This window comes from Enhydra lutris, unplaced genomic scaffold (assembly GCF_002288905.1).
Source record: "Enhydra lutris kenyoni isolate GAN:26980312 unplaced genomic scaffold, ASM228890v2 scaffoldscaffold24, whole genome shotgun sequence".
NCBI lineage: Eukaryota > Metazoa > Chordata > Mammalia > Carnivora > Mustelidae > Enhydra > Enhydra lutris.
In genome coordinates, this window is record NW_019154108.1 from 20,946,804 (window position 1) to 20,967,316 (window position 20,513).

The following is a 20,513-nucleotide window of genomic DNA, read 5'->3' on the forward strand; positions in this document are numbered from 1 at the left end:
GTCATCTCTGCCTCAACAGGTAGTTAATAATCAGCACATGGTCGGTGATTAATTTTTTACCCTAAAACTCTCCTCTCTGGGGCTAGCTGATAACTTTGTTGCCACTGGGAAGAGAGAAGATGAGAAAGTAATAAAGTACATGATATCCCTCCAGCCAAAAGGCCTGCCAGAGAGAGCATCACTACATACTTTGGACAGGGGAGAAGGCAGTACTTGTCACACTCCCAGGGAGGCAAGAGCGGAGCAGACAGTGTAAGCACCTACTGTGGCATTCTGCTCTGTCAGCAACAAAAACAGTTAACATGCAGAGTAAGAAAAATGGAAGGAGTGAAAGGACTAAGTGGGATCCAAAATAACTGCTATTCTGGGACAGGGAGCATGGTTAGAACCACTGTTACCAATTACGGAATTTGTAAGTTCTTTCTTCTTCATTAATGAAAAGATTACGGATCATAAAAATAGAAGTCTTATTTAATTAGAAATGTAATGGATCTCAAATAAAAACTTTGAGAGTAACAAAAAAATTAAAATCTCAAATTCAGGTTTAAAACAATAAACATACACAAAAACAATCAGCAACTCACTTAATTTTTAATCCGAGTATCTTTAACATACGGCACACTGTAAATATAGTCAAAATTAATTTTTCTATATGCTCTGCTTACTTCAAAAAACCATGAAGTTATACTGAGGATGGAATTCAAGCACTGAGGATGGCAAAGCAGAAAGAGGAGCTTGAGGCCTGACAACAATGAGGAACTCTTGCTCCAGCCTTAAATTGCCCACCTAGGGACTTTGTTTATGTGACTGAATATAATACGCCTTTGGTTATTAAAGGCAGTAGTTTTTTGGGACTTCTGTTGCTTATAGTTAAATGCAATTCCGAACTAAAAGAATATGCAGTCCTTATATATCCACAAAATTGTAATATCCTTGGGGAACTGTGAGACAACTTGTCTCCACAGCACCTGTGAAAGCAGACGGCTACCAATTTCCTGAATGAGAAAATTTTATTATTGCTCTAGTTGAGTGGCAATACACAAATCTACTCCCAGCAAATTTTCATGAGTTGAAAGCTAAAAAGCCAAAAGAAATTAAGAGGGGAAAAAAGACCCTCAAAATATGGAAATACCTGCATCAAGATGATCTGAGTTCAATGCACTGGCAGAGTCAAAATCTCCTTCAGCTACGAAGGCTAACTTCTCTAGATCAGCAAGCTGCCTTTGGATTGAGATGTGTCTCTCTGAAAGGAAATTTTAAGAGTTAGAAGATTAGTTTTTAAAAACCTGAATTCCAGTTCTATTTTTATTTGATCACGTCACAGAGACTCCTCCACTTTTATTTCCTGTAGCATGGTGCCCCAGCACCCAGATGGGGACTACTGCTGCAATTCTGCCTATAAAATGACAAGTGGGCCTCAGACTGTGAAAAGTTGGGGAAAAAAACACTGTGTAACTTCATGAACCTTTTAACTTTTATCTAATTATTCAATATAATTCTGCAGAAAATGTCTTTACTCCGTACAAAATGCTGAAGTAAGAAACATAAGCCATGCTTCCTATCTTTAAAGAAATTTCAAGGGGCGCCTAGGTGGCTCAGTGGGTTAAAGCCTCTGCCTTGGTCCGGGTCATGATCTCAGGGTCCTGGGATGGAGCCCCACATCGGGCTCTCTGCTCAGCGGGGAGCCTGCTTTCCTTCCTCTCTCTCTGCCTGCTTGTGATCTCTGTCAAATACATAAATAAAATCTTAAAAAAAAAAACACAAAGAAGTTTCAACTAGGCAGGAAAGATACTGATATGTTACCTACTAATTGTAATACAGCGCAGGGTGAAATGAATAGCGGGGGTATATGGTGTGGGCATACAGGAAGGAGGAAGGAGGAATTAATTCTAACAAGTGTCTTTGAGAATGTCTTCACTGAGGAAATGACATTTGACTGAGATGTAAGTTACGAATAGAATTTCAGTAAGCAATAATTTGGTGGCTGGCCTTATAAGCTAGTAATCTCATGAATATAGGTATAAGGTGTAAAAAAAATACAGCCACCTCTATCCCACCCTTGGCTGGAATGTAGTATGTTTGGAGAATGGAGGTGGTGGAAGAACAAGCAGCCAAAAATGTAGTTCAGATCACGAAAGGCTTAAATTCTATGCAAGTTAGTCTGGACTATCCTCTTCAGGCAACGTGAAGTCTTTGCAGGTTTTTGAGGGAGTGAGTAATATGATCTGAGTGCACTTCAGGAGGTTATCTCTGTCTGTACAAAGATCAGTAACTGAGGTGAGTTAGTAATAGAAAGGTAAAGAACAGATGGAAAAAAAAGAATGTTGGGTGTGAGAAATAACCATGAATGAAGACTGCATTCAAGAATGGTTCCAAGATTTCAAGTTTACATGGTTGAGAATAATGGTACCATTAACCAATAAAGGAAGAGGAAAACATTTTTGGCAGAAAAGAGGAAAGGAGAAAAAGTAATTTAGTTTTTGACACAGTGTTTGATATACTACAGGTATTCCTCCTCAAGTTCAGTATGCAGTTGTTTTTGGAGTTCAGGAGGATATAAATCATAAATACAAGCTAGGTGAAAGTATGAGCTGAAGAAAGCCTAAGGAAAAAAGCACTATGGAAAAAAGAGAGGAAAAAGGCCAAAAATCCAGTCCCGGTAACATATTTTTAGGTTTCTCAAACATTACACATTCTTCAAATAACATACTTATAAACTTTGGAATATATGATTATATCTTCCCAAAGTACATTTAACATATTCTTGATTTGGGCTTGAAAATGCATTCCCCAATGCCACTGAACCCATTACTGATTAATATAAATGGTTACAATTCGGAAGCACCATATGGAGGGATGCAGGTAATGTAAGAGACACGGAGGAAAATCATTAAGGAGGATAGATTCAAAAACAATAAATGGTAAAGGAGAATCAAGATAAGGCAGAAGCCAAGAAAAAAAGAGAATGTAAAAGGTTCAACACTAAGTATCACAAATAGTTGTAGAAATCAATGGAAAACTACTGGATTTAGTATTTAGCAGGTCTCTGGTCACCTTTAAGAAAAAAGGTTCAGTGAGATGTTCTGGAATACAAATGGGATTAGAAGAAAAAATAAAGTATAGAAAATCACACAGATTATTTCAAAAAGTGTGGCAGTATAAAAAAGGAGATAGATGGGACTGGAGGTTGCTTTTTCTTTCTTTTTAAGGAAGGACTTGAATATGCATATCCCAAAGCAAAGTAATGTTTACAAAGGAGGAGCTTGAATATACAATATAAGACTAGGAGCTGAAAATTGGCAGGAAAAGATCCCCCAACTGGAGAGATGATAGTAAACCGCAGGACTCTCTAGTACTCATTACACAACAAGGTTACACAGTTTAGAACCTGAAACCTTTAAATTCTATTCTTACCATAGATACCTTCCTGCCTATTCCTCTCCAAGCTTCATTCCCAGTTCCTTTTGTGTGTGTCCTTGTTTTTCTTTCCCAAAAATAAACAGTAAGACAGCAGGGGATATGCCTTCCTCATTTTTGTAATGATTAAGTGCCTAATACTGTATCTCATACACAGCAGGCACTTTGGTTTGTTAAATAATTAAAAAAAAAAAATCACTAGTCTTTTTGAATGCAGTAACAAACTGAGTCAATAATTTTGGAATTCAATTCAGCACTATCAGACATTCCTGCTCAACTTTACTAAAAGACAAATTTTCACCTCATTTTTAAATGAGAAAAGCAAAGAGCAACAAATCTTACTGGTTAACTTGTCATACTAGGTATTGTTCAAATGACTTTATAATGAGATATGATTTCTATAAATAGGCAAAAATTTTCCCAAATGAGCAAAAACTTAATTGCTAGGTGAGACCACAAGATTCAGGCAATGAATCCATGTGTACAAATAAATCCTTTGAATCTGCAATCATAAAGACTTTCAGCTTCCAAAGTTCAAAGTTCTGTTCACGTGAAAGTATATATTATTGCTTACTGAAATTCTATACTGAAAGTACTATATAAACCTGTGCTTATTGAAATCATCCTAAGTTGTACAAAATAAGAGACAGGAGCCTGGTAAGTTAGACGAGAATAATGAAAATCCTGTGGTCCACTATTAAAACTCTCAAAGATCTGTCTAAAGATTCACGATATATGCCTTCGTATGTATACCTCTCAAATTACTTTCTGGTTCAAGATAGTAGATAGCAGACAATCTGTACTTGAATCACTTAAACTTTTTGTAACATGCTAGTAATTCCGAAGTCAACAGGCAAACCTCTTGTTAAATCAGATGAATCCAAGATGCTAGGAGTTTCTTTTACAACTTCTGATACTTTTTCCTCATTTTTCAGTTCTATTTCAAATATGCCATCTTCATCTTGCCTACTTACGACTGATTTCGAAGGACTAACTAGACCACATAAAAATAATTTTTTAAAATGTGATTAATATATATTTCTAACGCATTTCAGATTTCTCAATCATTACATATTTGCCCCAGTTATGCATTTTTCAGGTTTCTCAAACATCATACATTCTTCAAATTACATACTTCCAAAATTTGGAATATTTATCTTCCCAAACTATGTTTAACATTCTGGCTGGTGGGGAGGAGGGAGAAAGCACGCAGTCCCTTAAGCTGCTGAACCAATTCTGATTAATAAAAACAAATCTAATCTAGCGGTAGGGAAGGGAGGCTACTCAGGAGAGTGTATCACCGCCCCCCACCTGTAGTTGTGGGTGAAGAAACAATGGCCCTTATTTTGCACCTACTACCTCTGATCTTATATGAGGAGGAGAAGCCTACCCGAGGCACGCTTTGGCCTTTTCTGTGATCAACTCTACTCTTTAATTTACTGTGACAATTTTTATGTGGCTTTAAAATTGCAAAGCTACTCTACTGGACTACAACTACCCAAGTGATGTATAAATATTAAATTCCCAACTGTCCTAGAAGAAAATGAATTATTTTGTTATTAATTCAGGAAGAACATAACGGTCAATTTATGGACCACAAAATAATTTAAAAAAAAAAAACCAACTTTCTGAGACTTTACATTTAAAAGTGTTCAGAAGATTCTCAAGTGTTTCTCTTTATGGTCCAATAAATCACCACTTAGAAAACATGCAAAAACATACATTAGCATAATAATACGGGCTATTAATTTTCAACAGTCCACTTATGATGGAACGGAGGGCAGAACTCAACTGGTATTTATGACACGGACGATATCCAGAATTTAGTCGACCCTTTCTTAAACTACTTATCAGCCTCAAATTCTTTTTGAAAGCAAGCTGCTAAAGAAAAATAGTAAGAAAAGCCCATCTCTTTGTGTATTTCGAGCACAAGAACTAGTTGGTAACAATGGTTTCTAAATCTTGGCAGCTACGATCTACTACAGTAAACAGGGTGCCTCGGTTACCTTATCACATTTTGAAGGACTTAGTGAACCACGGCAGACGGGGCTGAGAGGGAAACTACCAAATTAGTTTAACTCCCTATTTGCGTAGCAGAAAAAGACCCCCTTTAACGAAGAAGCCCTCGACCTCATTATTTCCTTTTATCTGCAGCACTTCTGGCCTCCACAAACCCTTCATCATGATGTCCTCGAGGTTTGGGGACATGCCTTCTCCCATTCTGTACCCGCTTTACCCGCTACACGGGTCCCTCCTCCCTCCCCCCACATCCCTAAACCTGTCTTTTCCCCATAAAAAACATCCCAGTGAAGAGGGCCTCCCCTACTCCCCAGCAAGGCGCACTTTCTCCCTTCTCTTGCGGCAGAAAGATCTAGGCCTCCTGCACTTACTGCTTTCAGCCTCGTCAGGGGCAGAGGCTAGGGACGGGGACAGGGCCGGAGCCTGGGCCAGGGCAGGGGCTGGGGCTGGAGCCGAGGCCGGAGTCGGAGCCGAGTCCGGGGCCGGGGCCGAATCCGGGGCCGGAGCTGGGACCCGAGCCGAGTCCGGGGCCGGGGTCGGGACCTGGACCTGGGCCACCTCCACCTCCTCCTTCTCCTGGGGTAGCAGCTCCTCCTCCGCCATATTCTCCATAGTTACCGCCTCCGTGCCAGGCCCGCCCGGGGACCAGGAGGGGCTCACGGCGGGGTGAGAGAACTGGCGTGAATGCCCAAAGGGCAGGATCCAAGGAGTGGGAAAGCAAATGGGAAGGGCTGGATGCGTGCAACAGACAAAAGATGAAGAACCAGTGACCAAATCCTGTCAGCAGAAAAATAAAAAGCCAGAGGTAGCGATTCTCGGTCCCGTCCGCTTCCCTTTCCCCGAGGCGTTACGACGCCACCACAGCCGGCGCAGAACGTAGCGGGGACGGCGACCAATGAGGTAAGAGAGTTCTGCTTCCTCGGTGCGTTTCGGTTCCAGCCGTCAACCAAGGAAGCGAAGCAAGACTACAATACCCAGGGTGCAGCGCGCCAGCCAGGGCGGAGCCGGAGTCCCAAGTCCATGGAGGAAGTAAATGCAAAGCTAAACAAACGCTCGGAACATTGGAGTAGTAGTCTGAGTCCGAGTGCAGAACTACATTTCCCAGCGAGCATCGGGTCCGGGGGAGACCCTTTCTCTTGGCCTGGGCCTCCGGAGTCGCCTCCGCTGCGGGCGCTGGTAAGGTAAGTGGGGCGCTAGTTGACGTTTTGCTGGGCAGGTTCTCCCCTCTCTCCCTCCCGTACCTTAGCGGGTAGCCAGCGGGTCGGGGGATTTCGGAGGCCCCTCGAGCCAGGGCGGGGCGACTCTGTAGGCGGATCCGGGGTTGAGTCAGCTTGGTGAAGGGTGGGGTTCTGGTCGGCTCTGGGTTTGAAGTTGCCCCTCGCCCAGAGTGAGAGTCTGGTTTGTTCCTGCGGAGCTCCTGGGCCCCGGGGACTTAGGAGCTGCTAACGAGTTTCCCTGCTAGTCTGGTTGATTTGGAATCGGTATCTGCGCTTCCTTTCGCACCCTCATCCACACCGTGACCTGAATACTTCTCCTTTTGTCTTTATTTTGCTTTAACCTACGTATTCCTATCAGCACTGCCCTGTGGTCGTAGGGGTCCTGTGGGTAGAGAAGAGCGTGTGTTTCTGCGCGCGCCCTACACCTGTAGTTAGACTTAATAACCAGAGCTCTGAGTGTCTTGAGTTTTGCGGCACCTGATTGATGCGATTCAGATTCTACACGGCGTCTGCCAGTGAGTCCTCTGGCCCGCGTACTTCTCTTCCCTTTACTCCCCCGGCCTGCTTGAACTTAAGTCTCAAGCATTCCTTCCCTTGGCGCAGGCAGAGGAAAACTTGAAGTTTCCGGCCGCTCTTTCTTCCCGGGACTGGTCCGAATGTTATAAGCAGCAGGGAAGGAGAAGGAAGCCCCTTTCTGTCTTAGGAGACTCGCACTTCCAGTTGGGTTTTCTTAGTTAATTAAGGTGCTACTTAATGCCTAGCGATCTCATTGGTCTATTTATTTCCTAGTTGTTCAGCCCAGGTGAGAGCTAGTGTGATTATTTGGCGCTTTGAAAGTGTAGCAGGATTTAGTTGCCACCTCCCAACCCCCCAGTAGTTAGGAAGTGCGTCTGGAGGCCTCCCCCTACTTTCCCTAGTGAGGTGAGTTAGTTCTAAAGTCCTCATACTGCCTTCAACCTCAACTTAAAAAAAAAAAAAAAGTTACTTATTTTAGGAGAGAGAGGGAGAGAGCACGTGAGGGGGGAGGGGGGAGCAGAGGGAGAAGGAGAGAGAGAATCCACGCCCACTCTCCGGGACCAGCGCTGAGTTGGAGGCGGGACTGGTCTCATCTCCCCGAGATTAGGACCCCAGCAGAAACCAAGAGTGCCATGCTCCACCCACGGAGCCACCGCGGCGCACCCCCACCCCAACTTTTAACTAGTTTCCCTGAATGTATAACTGCCTCATGCTCTTAACTGTCAGTTAAAAATGGGAAAATAACACGTTATAACTTATGGGAATGAGTAGTGGCTAATTATATTGTGCCTCATTCAAGCATCATTGATTTTTTTTTTTTTTAATTTCCAAAAGGCTAGATGGTTAATTGAAAGCTTGATTCAGTGTATCAGTCTCATTATTTAACACCAGCTGGAAACCAGAAGATGAAGAGGGTTAGATTTAAGCGTGTGAATTCTATGGGAATTTTAATAAGAATTTCTAAACATGATCTGTGCTTTTGAGACTCCTAAAAAAAAAGAAATCTTCCAAGTTTGAAGAGTTATATTAAGTGACTGTGTTAGTCATTTATTGCTGCCTAAGTTATCCTAAAGCTTAGTGGTTTAAAACAACAATAAACATGACCTCATGGGTTCTTTGCATCAGGAATTCAGAAGTGGCTTAATGGGTGTGTACCTGGTTCTGAGTCTCACGGGGCTGCAGTGAAGATAGCAGCCCCGGATGCTTCCACTCAAAGGCTTGATTAGGGCTCTAGGATTGGCTTCAACGCGGGCATGCTCACAGACCTGGCAATTGGTTCATTTTTGGCAGTGGGCTTCAGTTCCTCACTGGTGGGCTGCTCTGTGGACTATGTGATTGTCCTCATGATATGGTGGCTGGCTTTCTCTAGAGTAAGAGAAAAACACAAGCCGCAGTGTCTTACATGATCTAGCCACATACTGCCATACAGCAATTCCTATTGGTGTCACAGACCAGCTCTGTTTACTGTGAGAGCACTGCATGAGAGTGTAATTACCGGGCTCCAGAGATCATCAGGAACCACTTCGGAGGCTGGCCAGCACAGGAAGTCTCCCCTTTGAGTTTGTATTTTAATTTTCATAAAATCAACGTAAATTTCACACTATTATAAATATAAAACATTTGTCATGGTAAACATAAATGTGTTTTTCCTTTGATAGTCCACTATTTTTAGTGATTTTTTTTTCAGTTTTTTTTTTTCAATTGGCTTATGGGTGAAAGGTTTAAAGTTAGCCTTATTTTGTATTCAAAGCAACAATGTAAAATGAACATGGATCAGTTTAAATCGTAAAAGTTAACATAAGTAGTCCATTGCCTCTAAACAGTTCGTTTCATGGAATTTATTGTGTTTTGTTTGTTTGTTTGTTTTTATTGTACCTTTTCCCAAAATGGAATAGAATCCTTGGAACAAGAAGGGGAAAAGAATATTATTCCTCTAATCTGGAAGCTCAATTGTGAATTCTATTGATTCCATACATGATCTTACAAAGCAAAATTTTGGGATAATTTAGTACTGTTCTTAGAAGTTTAAGGGATGCCTGGGTGGTTCAGTCGGTTAAATGTCTGCCTTCAGCTCCTGATCCTAGGCTCCAGGGGTCCAGTCCTGCATCAGGCTCCTTGCTCAGTGGGGAGTCTGCTTCTCCCTTTGCCTCTGCCCCTGTTGTGCTTCTTGCTCTTTCTCTTTCTCTGACAAGTAAATAAATAAAATCTTAAAAAAGTCTATATTACATACTCTTTTTTAAAAAAGATATTTATTTATTTGACAGACAGGATCACAGATAGGCAGAGAGGCAGGCAGAGAGAGAGGAAGGGAAGCAGGCTCCCCGCTGAGCAGAAAGCCCGATGCGGGGCTCGATCTGAGGACCCTGGATTCGTGACTTGAGCCGAAGGCAGAGGCTTTAACCCACTGAGCCACCCAGGTGCCCCTTAAATATTCTTTTATTAGTTTTTATTATTAGGTTTTCTCTTAGCTGTCAGCATTTTTCTTTTTTCTCTTTATATTCATCAAAACATTCTAAAGTTTGATTTAGCGTTATTGATCATTATTTTATAGAATTTCACTTACTGTAGTCATGACTGACCGTGAGTCCATGCCTGCTTTCTAGCCTTTCTTACATTCATAGTTTCCATATGTGTCACTATCAGCAATAAACTCTCCTTTGGGTTTTGCTGTTAGACTCCTTTTATATCTTCCCATCCCAGCAGACCTGATGAGGTTACCATTCTCTGGCCTTTCCATTCCAGCACAGGATGCTTCTGCTACAGGCTAAGTTGAATAGAGAGTGTGTCAGGAAAAAAAGACTTAGAACTAATTAGTTTTGAGGTGTAGGTTGGGCACAAGAGAGCAGTCCTGTAGGCAGTTGAAAATGGTGATCTGAAGCTTGAGAGAGAAGGTCAGGGCTAAAGGCACAGTTTTGAGAGGTCATTCCTAAAAAGGTGGTAGATGAAATTGAAGGAGAGGAAGAGATCAGTATGAGGGAGACTGTAAGTGAAATAAAGTGGAACGAGAGAATCCTGTTGTCTTGGGAATGGTTAGAAGATGGAAATAATTTTGTAAAACTCCAGTCTTTTTAAAACTGAAAGATGACGAATTTCTAATGTATTTTGTTGTGGTGGTGGTAAAACAAAACAAAACACATAAACACTTAATATGGTTTTTTTTTAGCTTTTCAAAATGTCCAACAAAGAATCTTGTGGCGAAAAAGAGACGTCCGGCAGAAAAGGCACCACTGCATCACTGAACTTTGATGTCCAAGTAAGAATTTTGATTTACTGACCCAGAGAATACTTTGTTTATTTTTGCATAATGGAAAAAAAAAACCCTCAGTTTTAAAATGAGATACGTAAATGTTTTGTTTTGCCCTTCTCACCCAGGAGAATTTGTTTTTCTCATTCTTTCTTTCCCCCCATTCTTTACTTGCATTATTTTGTTGATTCTTCACAACTGTAGGAGATAGGTACTATTATTATTAATTATACAAATGCCAGAACTGAGGCTTAGGGAGTAAGTAATTTGCAGAGGCATTTCTGACTTGACTCTAGGCCCCCCAGACTCCTTTACATAGAAATAACTCACCATTAGACCTTTTTGCACCACCATCGTCATTTACTGAGCATTGAATAAGGTTATATGCTCATCAGTCAGAATGGGCCATCGTTTTCAGCGGGAGGCTAAGAGTAGGAATGGATGCTCACCAAGTGTCCTTTGCTGACTCCGCCTCGTCTTAAACTATAACTTCAAGTGCCCAGCTTCATTTACCCAGTTGAGAAGTTGAAATTCCGTTCTTTCATTTGGTTGGGCCCAAATCCTGGTTGTCATCCCCCACCTGCATCAAGTCTATCAGCAAATTGTATCAGCTTTCTCTTAACAAGATAGTCTGTCTACCTCCTCTGTTACCACCACAATCCAGACAATCAGCTGGCTTCCTCAGATGGTTGCAGGAGTTTCCAAATTTATCTCCCTGCTTCCACCTTTGCCTCCCATTGTTCTCTTCTCAACAAGCCCCCAGGATGATCCTGTTAAAATGTGAGTCAGATCATGCTCTCCTTTGCTCAGTACTGCCTGATGTTTGTCCTCCTCACCCAGAGTGCCAGCTGACGTCCTGGCTCCGGGCCTACAAAACAACCGACCCCCCATCTGGCTTCCCTCTCATTCTCCTGTTGTCTTCACCATTTTGTGGTTCCGCAATCCAGGCACATTCCTGCCTCAGGGGCTTTGCCCTTCAGTGGAAAACTCTAGATAAGCGCATAGTTTCTTCTTCCCTCCTCCAGGTCTCCAGTCAGATATCTGCTTATCAGTGGGGCTTTTTCTGACTACCGGGTTTAAAATTGCAGCTGCTTCCACACCACCTTCCAGCCCTTCCTGCCCTCTTTCTCTTTTTTATTTTTATTTTTTCCAGTGTCTCATCTGACTCCGTAAATATATTGTTTATTTGTAAATTCCTGCCCAAAATTTTAACTTCCATGAGGGCAGGGACTTCTGTGTTTTCATTAATCTGTCCCCACCATCTAGAATATCTTTGGTACACAGTAGGTCCTCAAAATATGTTTGTCCTGGGTCTACTGAATTTTGGATCCCCTGGGAAATGACTGGATATATGGTTTTGCTTTGTAGATGACTGAATTCCACCATGGCAATGCCTCCTCCCGAAGCCTTTATCTGAGCTCTCAACTGGCCTTCCGGCTTTAGCTCTTGTATCCCATCTCATCTCTAATTCAAGAGCATCTAGATCTTTTGATTTCTACTTGAGTTTTCCTTCTAATTGAGTTTCCCTCCCCCTTACCAAAGTTTGTGTGGCTTTAAACATTTTTCCCCCCTGAAGTTTATTATGAATGTAGAAAGAATGTTAGTTTATAATAACAATGATTAAATAACGCTGTCTTAGACTATGCTTAATTTTGTGCTTTTTTTTTTTCCCCAAATGGCATGCTTAGGATAAGACAGAGAAAAAAACTTCAAGTTCTACTAGTCCAGCTTGCTGTGTAAGGTCTGTTTCATCAGAGAAGAGAAAACTGGTGAGTGTTCGTATATTGTAGCCAACTCTAGATATTATTAATATTAAAGTTTTAATGTATGATGAGAAGGTTTATGATACATATTCCCCCACTACTTTTACACTCATTTTTTCTTTCTCTTATACTTTGCGATAGCCAATAGAAAAAACACCAGTGTTTGGTTTCTTCCTTCTACTCACCAAAAAGGATTTAACAAGTTCTTTGTGCAGTTAGACTCTATCATGCAGAGTTAGACACATAGATATAAATTAAGAGAGTTGTTTTTTTAATTCAGTTAGCCAACGTATAATACATCATTAGTTTCAGATGTAGAGGTCAGTAATTCAGCAGTTGCATATAACACCCAATGCTCATCACATCACATGCCCTCCTTAGTGCCTGTCACCCAGTTACTCCATCACCCCATCCATCTGCCCTCCAGCAACTCCCAGTTTGTTTCCTATAGTTAAGAGTTTGTCATGGCTTGTCTCCCTCTCTGATTTTTTCCCATTCAGTTTTCCCTTCCCTTATGATCCTCTGCACTGTTTCTTATATTCCACATATGAGTGAAACCGTATGATAATTGACTTTTTTTGATTGACTTATTTCGCTCAGCATAATACCCTCCAGTACCATCCACGTTAATGTAAATGGTAAATATTCATCCTTTTTTGATGGATGAGTAATATTCCATTGTGTGTGTGTGTGTGTGTGTGTGTGTGTGTGTATGTATACACATACCACATCTTTATCCATTCATCTGTCGATGGACATCTGGGCTCTCTCCACAGTTTGGCTATTGTGGTCATTGCTGCTATGCACAGTAGTGTACAGGTGCCCCTTCGGATCACTACATTTGTATCTTTGGGGTAAATACCCAGTAGTGCAATTGCTGGGTCATAGGGTAGCTCTATTTTCAACTTTTTGAGGAATCTCCATACTGTTTTTCAGAGTGGCTGAACCAGTTTGTATTCCCATCAACAGTATAGGAGGGTTCCCCTTTCTTTGCATCCTCCCCAACATTTGTTGTTTCCTGTCTTGTTAATTTTAGCCATTCTGACAGGTGCGAAGTGGTATTTCATTATGGTTTTGATTTGTTGTTTCCTTGATGCCAAGTGATGTGGAGCATTTTTTCATGTGTCTGTTGGCCATTTGGATGTCTTCTTTGGAGAAATGTCTGTTCACGTCTCCTGCCCATATCTTGACTGGATTATTTGTTTTTTGCATGTTGGATTTGATAAGTTCTTTATAGATTTTGGATACTAGCCCCTTATCTGATATGTCATTTGCAAATATTAAGAGAGTTTTTAAGTCTTTTCCCATATATGGTTTTATTTGGCTTTGCAATATCCTTTGGAGGTAGCCAAGGCAGATGTGTAGCCTTTGTGTTTTCAGATTCAGAAATTGAGATCTAGGAGGTTACATGACTTGTCCAAGGACACAAAATTGTTTATAGCAACAGAGCCAAATCGCTGCTTAGAATGCCCAAGTTTTCTTAGCTGAGACAACCTTTTTCTTTTACTTGTTAATCTTTATTTAATCTATATTCAATCTTTAGTGTGTGTGTGTGTGTGTGTGTGTGTGTGTATGTATGTATGTATATACGTGTGTGTGTCTATATATATCTACATATATATATAAAAAATATTTATTTAGGGGTGCCGGGGTGTCTCAGTCGGCTAAGCATCTGCATTCAGCTCATCCAGTCTTGTGTTGGGCTCCCTACTCTGAAGGGAGCTTGTTTCTCCCTCTGTCTCTGCCTCTTGCTGTCTCTCATGAATAAATAATAAAATCTTTTAAAAAAATTATTTATTTATTTATTTGACAAAGAGGGAGAGAGAGAGAGCAAGAGAGGGAACCCAGGCAGGGGGAGTGGGAGAGGGAGCAGACTCCTTACTGAGCAGGGAGCCCGATGCTGGGCTCGAACCTGGGACCCTGGGATCATGACCTGAGCCAAAGGCAGATGCTTAACAACTGAGCCACCAGGCGCCCCTCAATCTTTAGTATATATTTTGTCCGCCTTTTTTCCTAAGTATGTTCCAACTTTTGGTGCTTGATACTTTGAACTCTTTTACAATTTACTGTATGTTCTTCTGCTTTCACACTTAGGTATATAATTTCATTAGATTATTTGTATATATTCTTCTTCTCTCTGTTCTTTAATGTCTATAGGACAAGGGCTATATCCTGTTTCTCTCTTACTTCTCTTCTGCCTAGGCCTGTATCCCCAGAACACATGGAGAGACAGATTGGTAGAGTAGAGATAGTAGACAGAACTATTTCAGTCCTGGCTCTGCTGCTGACTTGCTCTGTAATGTTAAGGAAGATACTTTTCTCTGTTTGCACCTTGAGTACTTTACCTGTAAAATGGGGCATGATGATAATACCTGTTGTACAGGATTATTGGAAAGATTAAATAAATTATTGTGTCAGGGGGTGCCTGGATGGCTCGGTCCTTAAGCATCTACCTTTGGTTCAGGTCATGATCCCAGGGTCCTGGGATTGAACCCCCCACATCAGGATCCCTGCTTGGCGGGAAGCCTGCTTCTCCCTCTCTCATTCCCCCTGCTTGTATTCCCTGTCTCACTGTGTCTCTCTGTCAAATAAGTAAATAAAATATTAAAATAAAATTATTGTGTCAGCCTATTCACTATTACATAGATGTGGGGAAAAAATATTGTCTCCCAGTCTTTCTCCTGTAACTAAAGTGTCAGTGCATGATTTCTATTTCCTGAATGATTCATTTTTTTTTTTTCTTCAGAAATCAGATCATACAGACATTCTGTACTGTGATGTAAAAAGAAGACAAGAACTGAAAAGGTGAATTCCTTCTTTTTGTTGATATCTTTTACTTTTGGAGGCTTAGAATTGTGAGACTAAATATTTTGATATGCAAAGTTTTTTATTAGATCAGTACTGATTTGCATGCCAATATTTCTAGCTGTAGCACAGGTTATAATTATTGAATTTTTTTTTAAAGATTTTATTTATTTATTTGACAGAGAGATCACAAGTAGGCAGAGAGGCAGGCAGAGAGAGAGAGGGAAGCAGGCTTCCCTGCTGAGCAGAAAGCCCAATGTGGGGCTCAACCCCAGGACCCTGAGATCATGATCCGAGCCGAAGGCAGAAGCTAAACCCACTGAGTCACCCAGATGCCCCTGATTTGTTTTTTGAAGATTTTATTTATTTGAGAGAGAGACACAGCAAGAGTGCACAAGCAGTGTGGGAGATGCAGAGGCAGAGGGAGATGCAGAGTCCCCACTGAGTAGGGAGCCCAACTCAGGGCTCAATCTCAGGCCCCTGGCGTCATGACCTGAGCCAAAGGCAGATTTTTAACAGACTGACATTATTGAATTTTTTAAATATTAGTGTAGATTTAATAAAAAGTTGAGCGAAATAAAAAGTCTATCATAATTCTATGCTATGTAAATGACACTTTCAAGTAAAATGCAGATTTTTATCTCTGGTGATTTGATTTTGACACATTCTAATAAGATGCATAACTTTGTTATATATAGTAATAGAAGAAGTTGTGTGGCTGGTTTAGAAATTTAGAAAGATAAATTATATATTACCTATGAAGAGAATATGTTGCTTATTGAATTGTTATGGTTTTAAAATCATGTTATTTAAATAGGATATGGCTACAACTAGAGAACTTGTAGCATAATGGTAGGGATAATGGAGATTACTTTTCTTTAATTTCTGTGTTCTTTGGATAAAAATTTCAGAGAACTTTGTGGTGATGGCATTTCTTGCCACTAATGGGGTAAGTATAAAAGTATAGTGTGTGATGAAAGTAGATGAGATCATAGATTCTCTGAAAGTAAGTGGCTATGGGAAAATGATAAAAATGGCATTAAATATATACATAAAATTTCTGCTTCCCAGACAAATTTAGTTAATGTTTGCTAAAAACAAAAAATTCAGCTTGCCTCTGGCTTTTCTTCAGGTTTTTTTTTTTTTTTTTGTCTCCTCTTCTTTCTTTGTGATATTTTGCTTCTGTATTATTATTCTGTTATGAATTTGACATCACATTGACTATTACTTTCTACACTTTTTCAAAATGGATTTTTAATGCCTTTTATCCTAATATTCTTTTTTTTTTTTTAATTTCTTAAACACTGCATGGTTTTTCACTAGTTACCTTTAGCCTTAGTAAGGGCACATTTTCTAGCCCTTGATTTTATATGTATGTATAAGAGCATGAATAGACTTTTGATCTATGTATACTACTCTCCTAGACTTGTCCACAGTCTTTGGAAGGAGGAAGAAACAGTATTGTTGAATTATTTCGAGAATAGGATCTAAACTATTCCAAGAGTAGAACGAAGTGCCCCTTGGCTTCAGTTTTTACTCAAAATCTGCAATTTGACTTCAGGTTTTGCCGCACTGAATAGTCAAAGCCTGCTGCTGCATTTCTGCATTCCTGAACCCAGGTGTGCTCAGTGCCCACGCCTGTTGTGTGGGTTGTCATTGTATCTACTGGGAGTAACAATGGTAGAAATGTGAGCAAGGTGTGGCCTTTAGATTAATCATTAACATATGAATATTTACTTTCAGATATTGGTAAGCTCTCTAGATACAACTTGTAGTGAAATTTTCTTTTGTTGAAGACAAACTGTATGGCATACAAGGTATTTTAAGACTGCCTTGTCATGTGTTTAAACAATATGGGATAGGAGCTATTATATACTGAAAAGTTGCCTGGATGAAAGAAAACTGTGCTTTGGACACATAAGTATCGACAGTGCAGAACTTCTTTTTTGGGTTGCCTGAAGAGAATGTGGTTCATTTGCTGCTGTTGTTTATCCATTGGAGAAGTAAACAAACTTACTTGCCTCAAGGTTATGAGTATTTCTTTATGGTATGTGGCATCTTCTGTAAAAGTTTCCCTATTCAGATGGTCCCAAAATTGGTGTGCAATGAAAGCTGAGGTGCAGATGAAAAATGAGAATTTTATCATCCTGAAGCCACTTAATTGTGGTAATAATTACCACAATTCTCAATCCATGGTTTGAGTATATATAGATGTATTAATAATGAAAAATCACCAAGGGCAATAATCTTTTTAAAATTTAAAATCAATTAATTAACATAGTGAATCATTAGTTTCAGAGCTAGAGTTCAGTTATTATCAGTTGCATAAAACATCCAGTGCTCATTCCATCAGGTGCCCTCCTTAATGTTCATCACCCAGTTACCCCATCTCCCCACCCACTTCTCCAGCAACCCTCAGTTTGTGTCCCATAGTTAAGAACCTCTTGTGGTTTGCCTCTCTCTCTCTCTCTCTGATTTCATCTTATTTTATTTTTCCTTCCCTTCCCCTGTGTTCATTTGTTTCGTTCCTTAAATTAAGGGCAACAATCCTAAATCTGCTTTTGAAAATATTCAGAGTGCATTTCTCTGAGCAGTGCACTTTCAGTTAGTGGGATTTCTTCACAAGGTTGTATCATCACTGTTGACCAAATCTTTTTAAGTCCAGGAATTGAAGAGGTGAGAAGTTTTGCCTTAGTTACTGTTAGATAGATGGCAACATTGCCACCAACAAAGCCATTATTGGCAGAATTAGCCGAAAAGTAATTTACTATTCAACTGAGCTAAGTTGAATGTAAGTATATAATTCAGTATTGTGAGTGTATGTCGTGATGACCAACAGAGAAGTTTAAACTGCTGATAGTGTTGACAGATTGTTTCTGAAGTATGTCATATTTTAAAATGGCTACTAAATTTTTACATAGTCTAATAAAAGTGTGAAATTTTGTCAAAACTTTAGTAATGACGTTTTGACAAAATTTCACACTTATTCTTATATCATGAGAGCTCATCTAGGATGTGTTTCAACTTCAGCTGAATATTGATTTTACACTATGTCACTCATAAAAGATACATACTTTAAAAATAAGTAGTTGCTGCATGTCTAACATATCTAAAAAGATCTCAGAACTTTAGTATTTTGGGTTGCAAATATAAAACTGCATTATCACAATCTAGTCTTTTGTAAGGCTATTTGATAAGAGGTAATTTTAAGGTTTGATTTTGTTGGTCTTTTAAAAAGTATTATATTGTTGAGTTTTCATTAATTATGACTATAAAGGCCATGGTCCATAGATGACTATAAAATGTGCAGCACAGGGTTGTTGTGGAGAACAAATAAAAAGCAATATGAAGGGGTACCTGGGTGACTCAGTCAGTTAAGCATCTGCCCTCAGCTTGGGTCAGGATCCCAGGGTCTTAGGATTGACCCCCACATTAAGCTCCCTGCTTAGTGGTGAGTCTGCTTCTCCCTTTCTCAAAAATAAATAAAATCTTAAAAAAAAAAAAAAAAAAAAGGAACATGAAAATGCTCAGGGCACTACAGGGTCCCCTTAAAAATTTTGAGTTAATGTTTTCTGTGTTGTTCTCCTAGTTTTTCTTTAATATAGTTGGCATCGTAAACACAGTATATTATTAGAAGCCAAAGTCCTATTAAAATTTCAAGTTGTTTTTTTTTTTAATTTTTAAAGATTTTATTTATTCGACAGAAAGAGAATAGGCAGAGAGGCAGGCAGAGAGAGAGGAGGAAGCAGGCTCCCTGCTGAGCAGAGAGCCCAATGCGGGGCTCCATCCCAGGACCCTGAGATCATGACCTGAACCTAAGGCAGAGGCTTCTTAACCCACTGAGCCACCCAGGCGCCCCTCAAGTTTTGTTTTATCATTATTTACTTACAGATAAATAATGGTGGGCAGTCTTTTTGTAGGCAGAGATAGAAAGAAGATGGAATCCAATGAAGACTCAGGTGAAACTCCTACAAAAACTCCCGAGGTGTTACAGTTTGCTCTTATGTAATTATTTGAGAAATCAGCTGTTTCCTTTCTTTTTCTCCCCCACCAGAGTGAAAGCAAATTGGGGGTCAGAACTCTATTGGACGTGTCCTCCATGGCCTCTCCAGGGCTTAGTAGAGTGACAGGCACTTAGAAGACACTCAAAATCATTGAAATTTTTTCGCCTTTCTTTCTGACTACCGAGTAATATCGACTTTTATGAAGCAGGAAAATATCACCTCTAGCTATTGCTACTTCTAACATTTTAGCATATTTCTTTCTTGACTTTTTCCTGTATTTATATAAATTGTTGAGACCACATGATATATACAGATTTTTGCCCTGCTTGATTTTTGCTTAATATTTTATGAATATGTTTTATTAGATCATTGAAAACTTTCATAAACATCATTTAAAATGACCATGATACTCTGTCATATTTAGTAGAATGGCATATTTCTTAGTCATTTCCAAAATTTTAGTATTTACCCTGTTACCTTACTTTTTACTATTATAAATAATCCTGAATTTTAAAAAAGATTTTGGTCCATTTTTAATTTTTTTCACCTTGGTATAGATTTCTAAAATGGGAATTACTAGGAAGTCAAAGAATATGAGCATTTTTAGAATTTTTAATTATATCATCAAATTCCTTTATGAACTCTATCTTTCTCTCTCTCTCTCTCTCTTTTTTTTTTTTTTTTTGGTTGAGAGAGAGAAGGAGCACAAGGGGGTTCGGAGGGGTGAAGCAGAGAAGGAGAGACAGATGGGGAGAGAGGGAGAGAATCTTAAACAGGCTCTAGGCTGAGTCTGATATGAGGCTTGATCTCACCACCCTGAGATCATGACCTGAGCCTAAATCAAGAGTGAGGCACTTCATCAACTGAGCCACCTAGGCTCCCCACCTTCGTGGAACTCCTATATCATTTTGCATTTCTACCATGAGAGGGCCCATTTTTCAACCCCTTGCCAGTACTTAATGTTGTTTTAAAATCTTTGTTAATTTGATAAAAGAAAATGGTATGCTGTTATAATTAGAATGTCTTTTAAAAAAAAATGTTTTTGATTACTAGTAAAGTTAAACTTTTCCCCCCAAATATCTATTAGCCAATCGCTTTTTCTCATCAATATTTTCTGTTATGTCTTATTCTAGAATCAGTACTTTTTTTTTTTTTTTTTTAAGATTTTAGGTATTTGAGAGCGAGAGGGAGAGAGAGCACAAGTAGGATGGGGGGCAGAGGGAGAAACAGACTTCCTGCTGAGCGGGGAGCCTGATGTGGGGCTTGATCCTGAGACTCCTGGATCATGACTTGACCCCAAGACAGATGCTTAACCAACTGAGCCACCCAGGCATCCAGAATCAGTACTTTTTGATGAGCTTTTCATTTACTAAGGCTAATAAACTGTCACATACATAACAAATACCATTTCCCAGTTTTAAAAATTTTATTATTCTTTAATATGCTAAAGCTTTAAAGTGAATAGTCATTTATTTATTTATTTTTAAGATTTTATTCATTTGACAGAGTGATCACAGGTAGGCAGAGA

The 20,513-nt window shown here is 39.8% G+C and overlaps 2 protein-coding genes across 3 annotated transcripts in view; one reads left to right on the forward strand and one right to left on the reverse strand.

Annotated features, from left to right (window-relative positions):
• LOC111150716 (tRNA methyltransferase 1 like) overlaps positions 1-6,109 on the reverse strand; it is a 53,327-nt gene extending 47,218 nt beyond the window's left edge. Inside the window, exons 1-2 of one of the 2 annotated variants that reach the window (XM_022508268.1) lie at positions 5,808-6,109; positions 1,133-1,243 (exon numbers count right to left, since the gene is read on the reverse strand). In XM_022508268.1, the coding sequence (XP_022363976.1) occupies positions 1,133-1,243; positions 5,808-6,048 (352 nt within the window). In that variant the 5' untranslated portion in view covers positions 6,049-6,109. The remainder of the gene's footprint in view (positions 1-1,132; positions 1,244-5,807) is intronic. The other variant, XM_022508267.1, reaches the window with a different exon arrangement.
• Positions 6,110-6,157: 48 nt separating this feature from the next.
• Positions 6,158-20,513, forward strand: part of LOC111150715 (SWT1, RNA endoribonuclease homolog) — a 102,509-nt gene continuing 88,153 nt past the window's right edge. Inside the window, 5 exon segments of the mRNA XM_022508266.1 lie at positions 6,158-6,305; positions 6,308-6,612; positions 10,333-10,422; positions 12,102-12,182; positions 14,923-14,981. Of these exon segments, the coding sequence (XP_022363974.1) occupies positions 6,158-6,305; positions 6,308-6,612; positions 10,333-10,422; positions 12,102-12,182; positions 14,923-14,981 (683 nt within the window).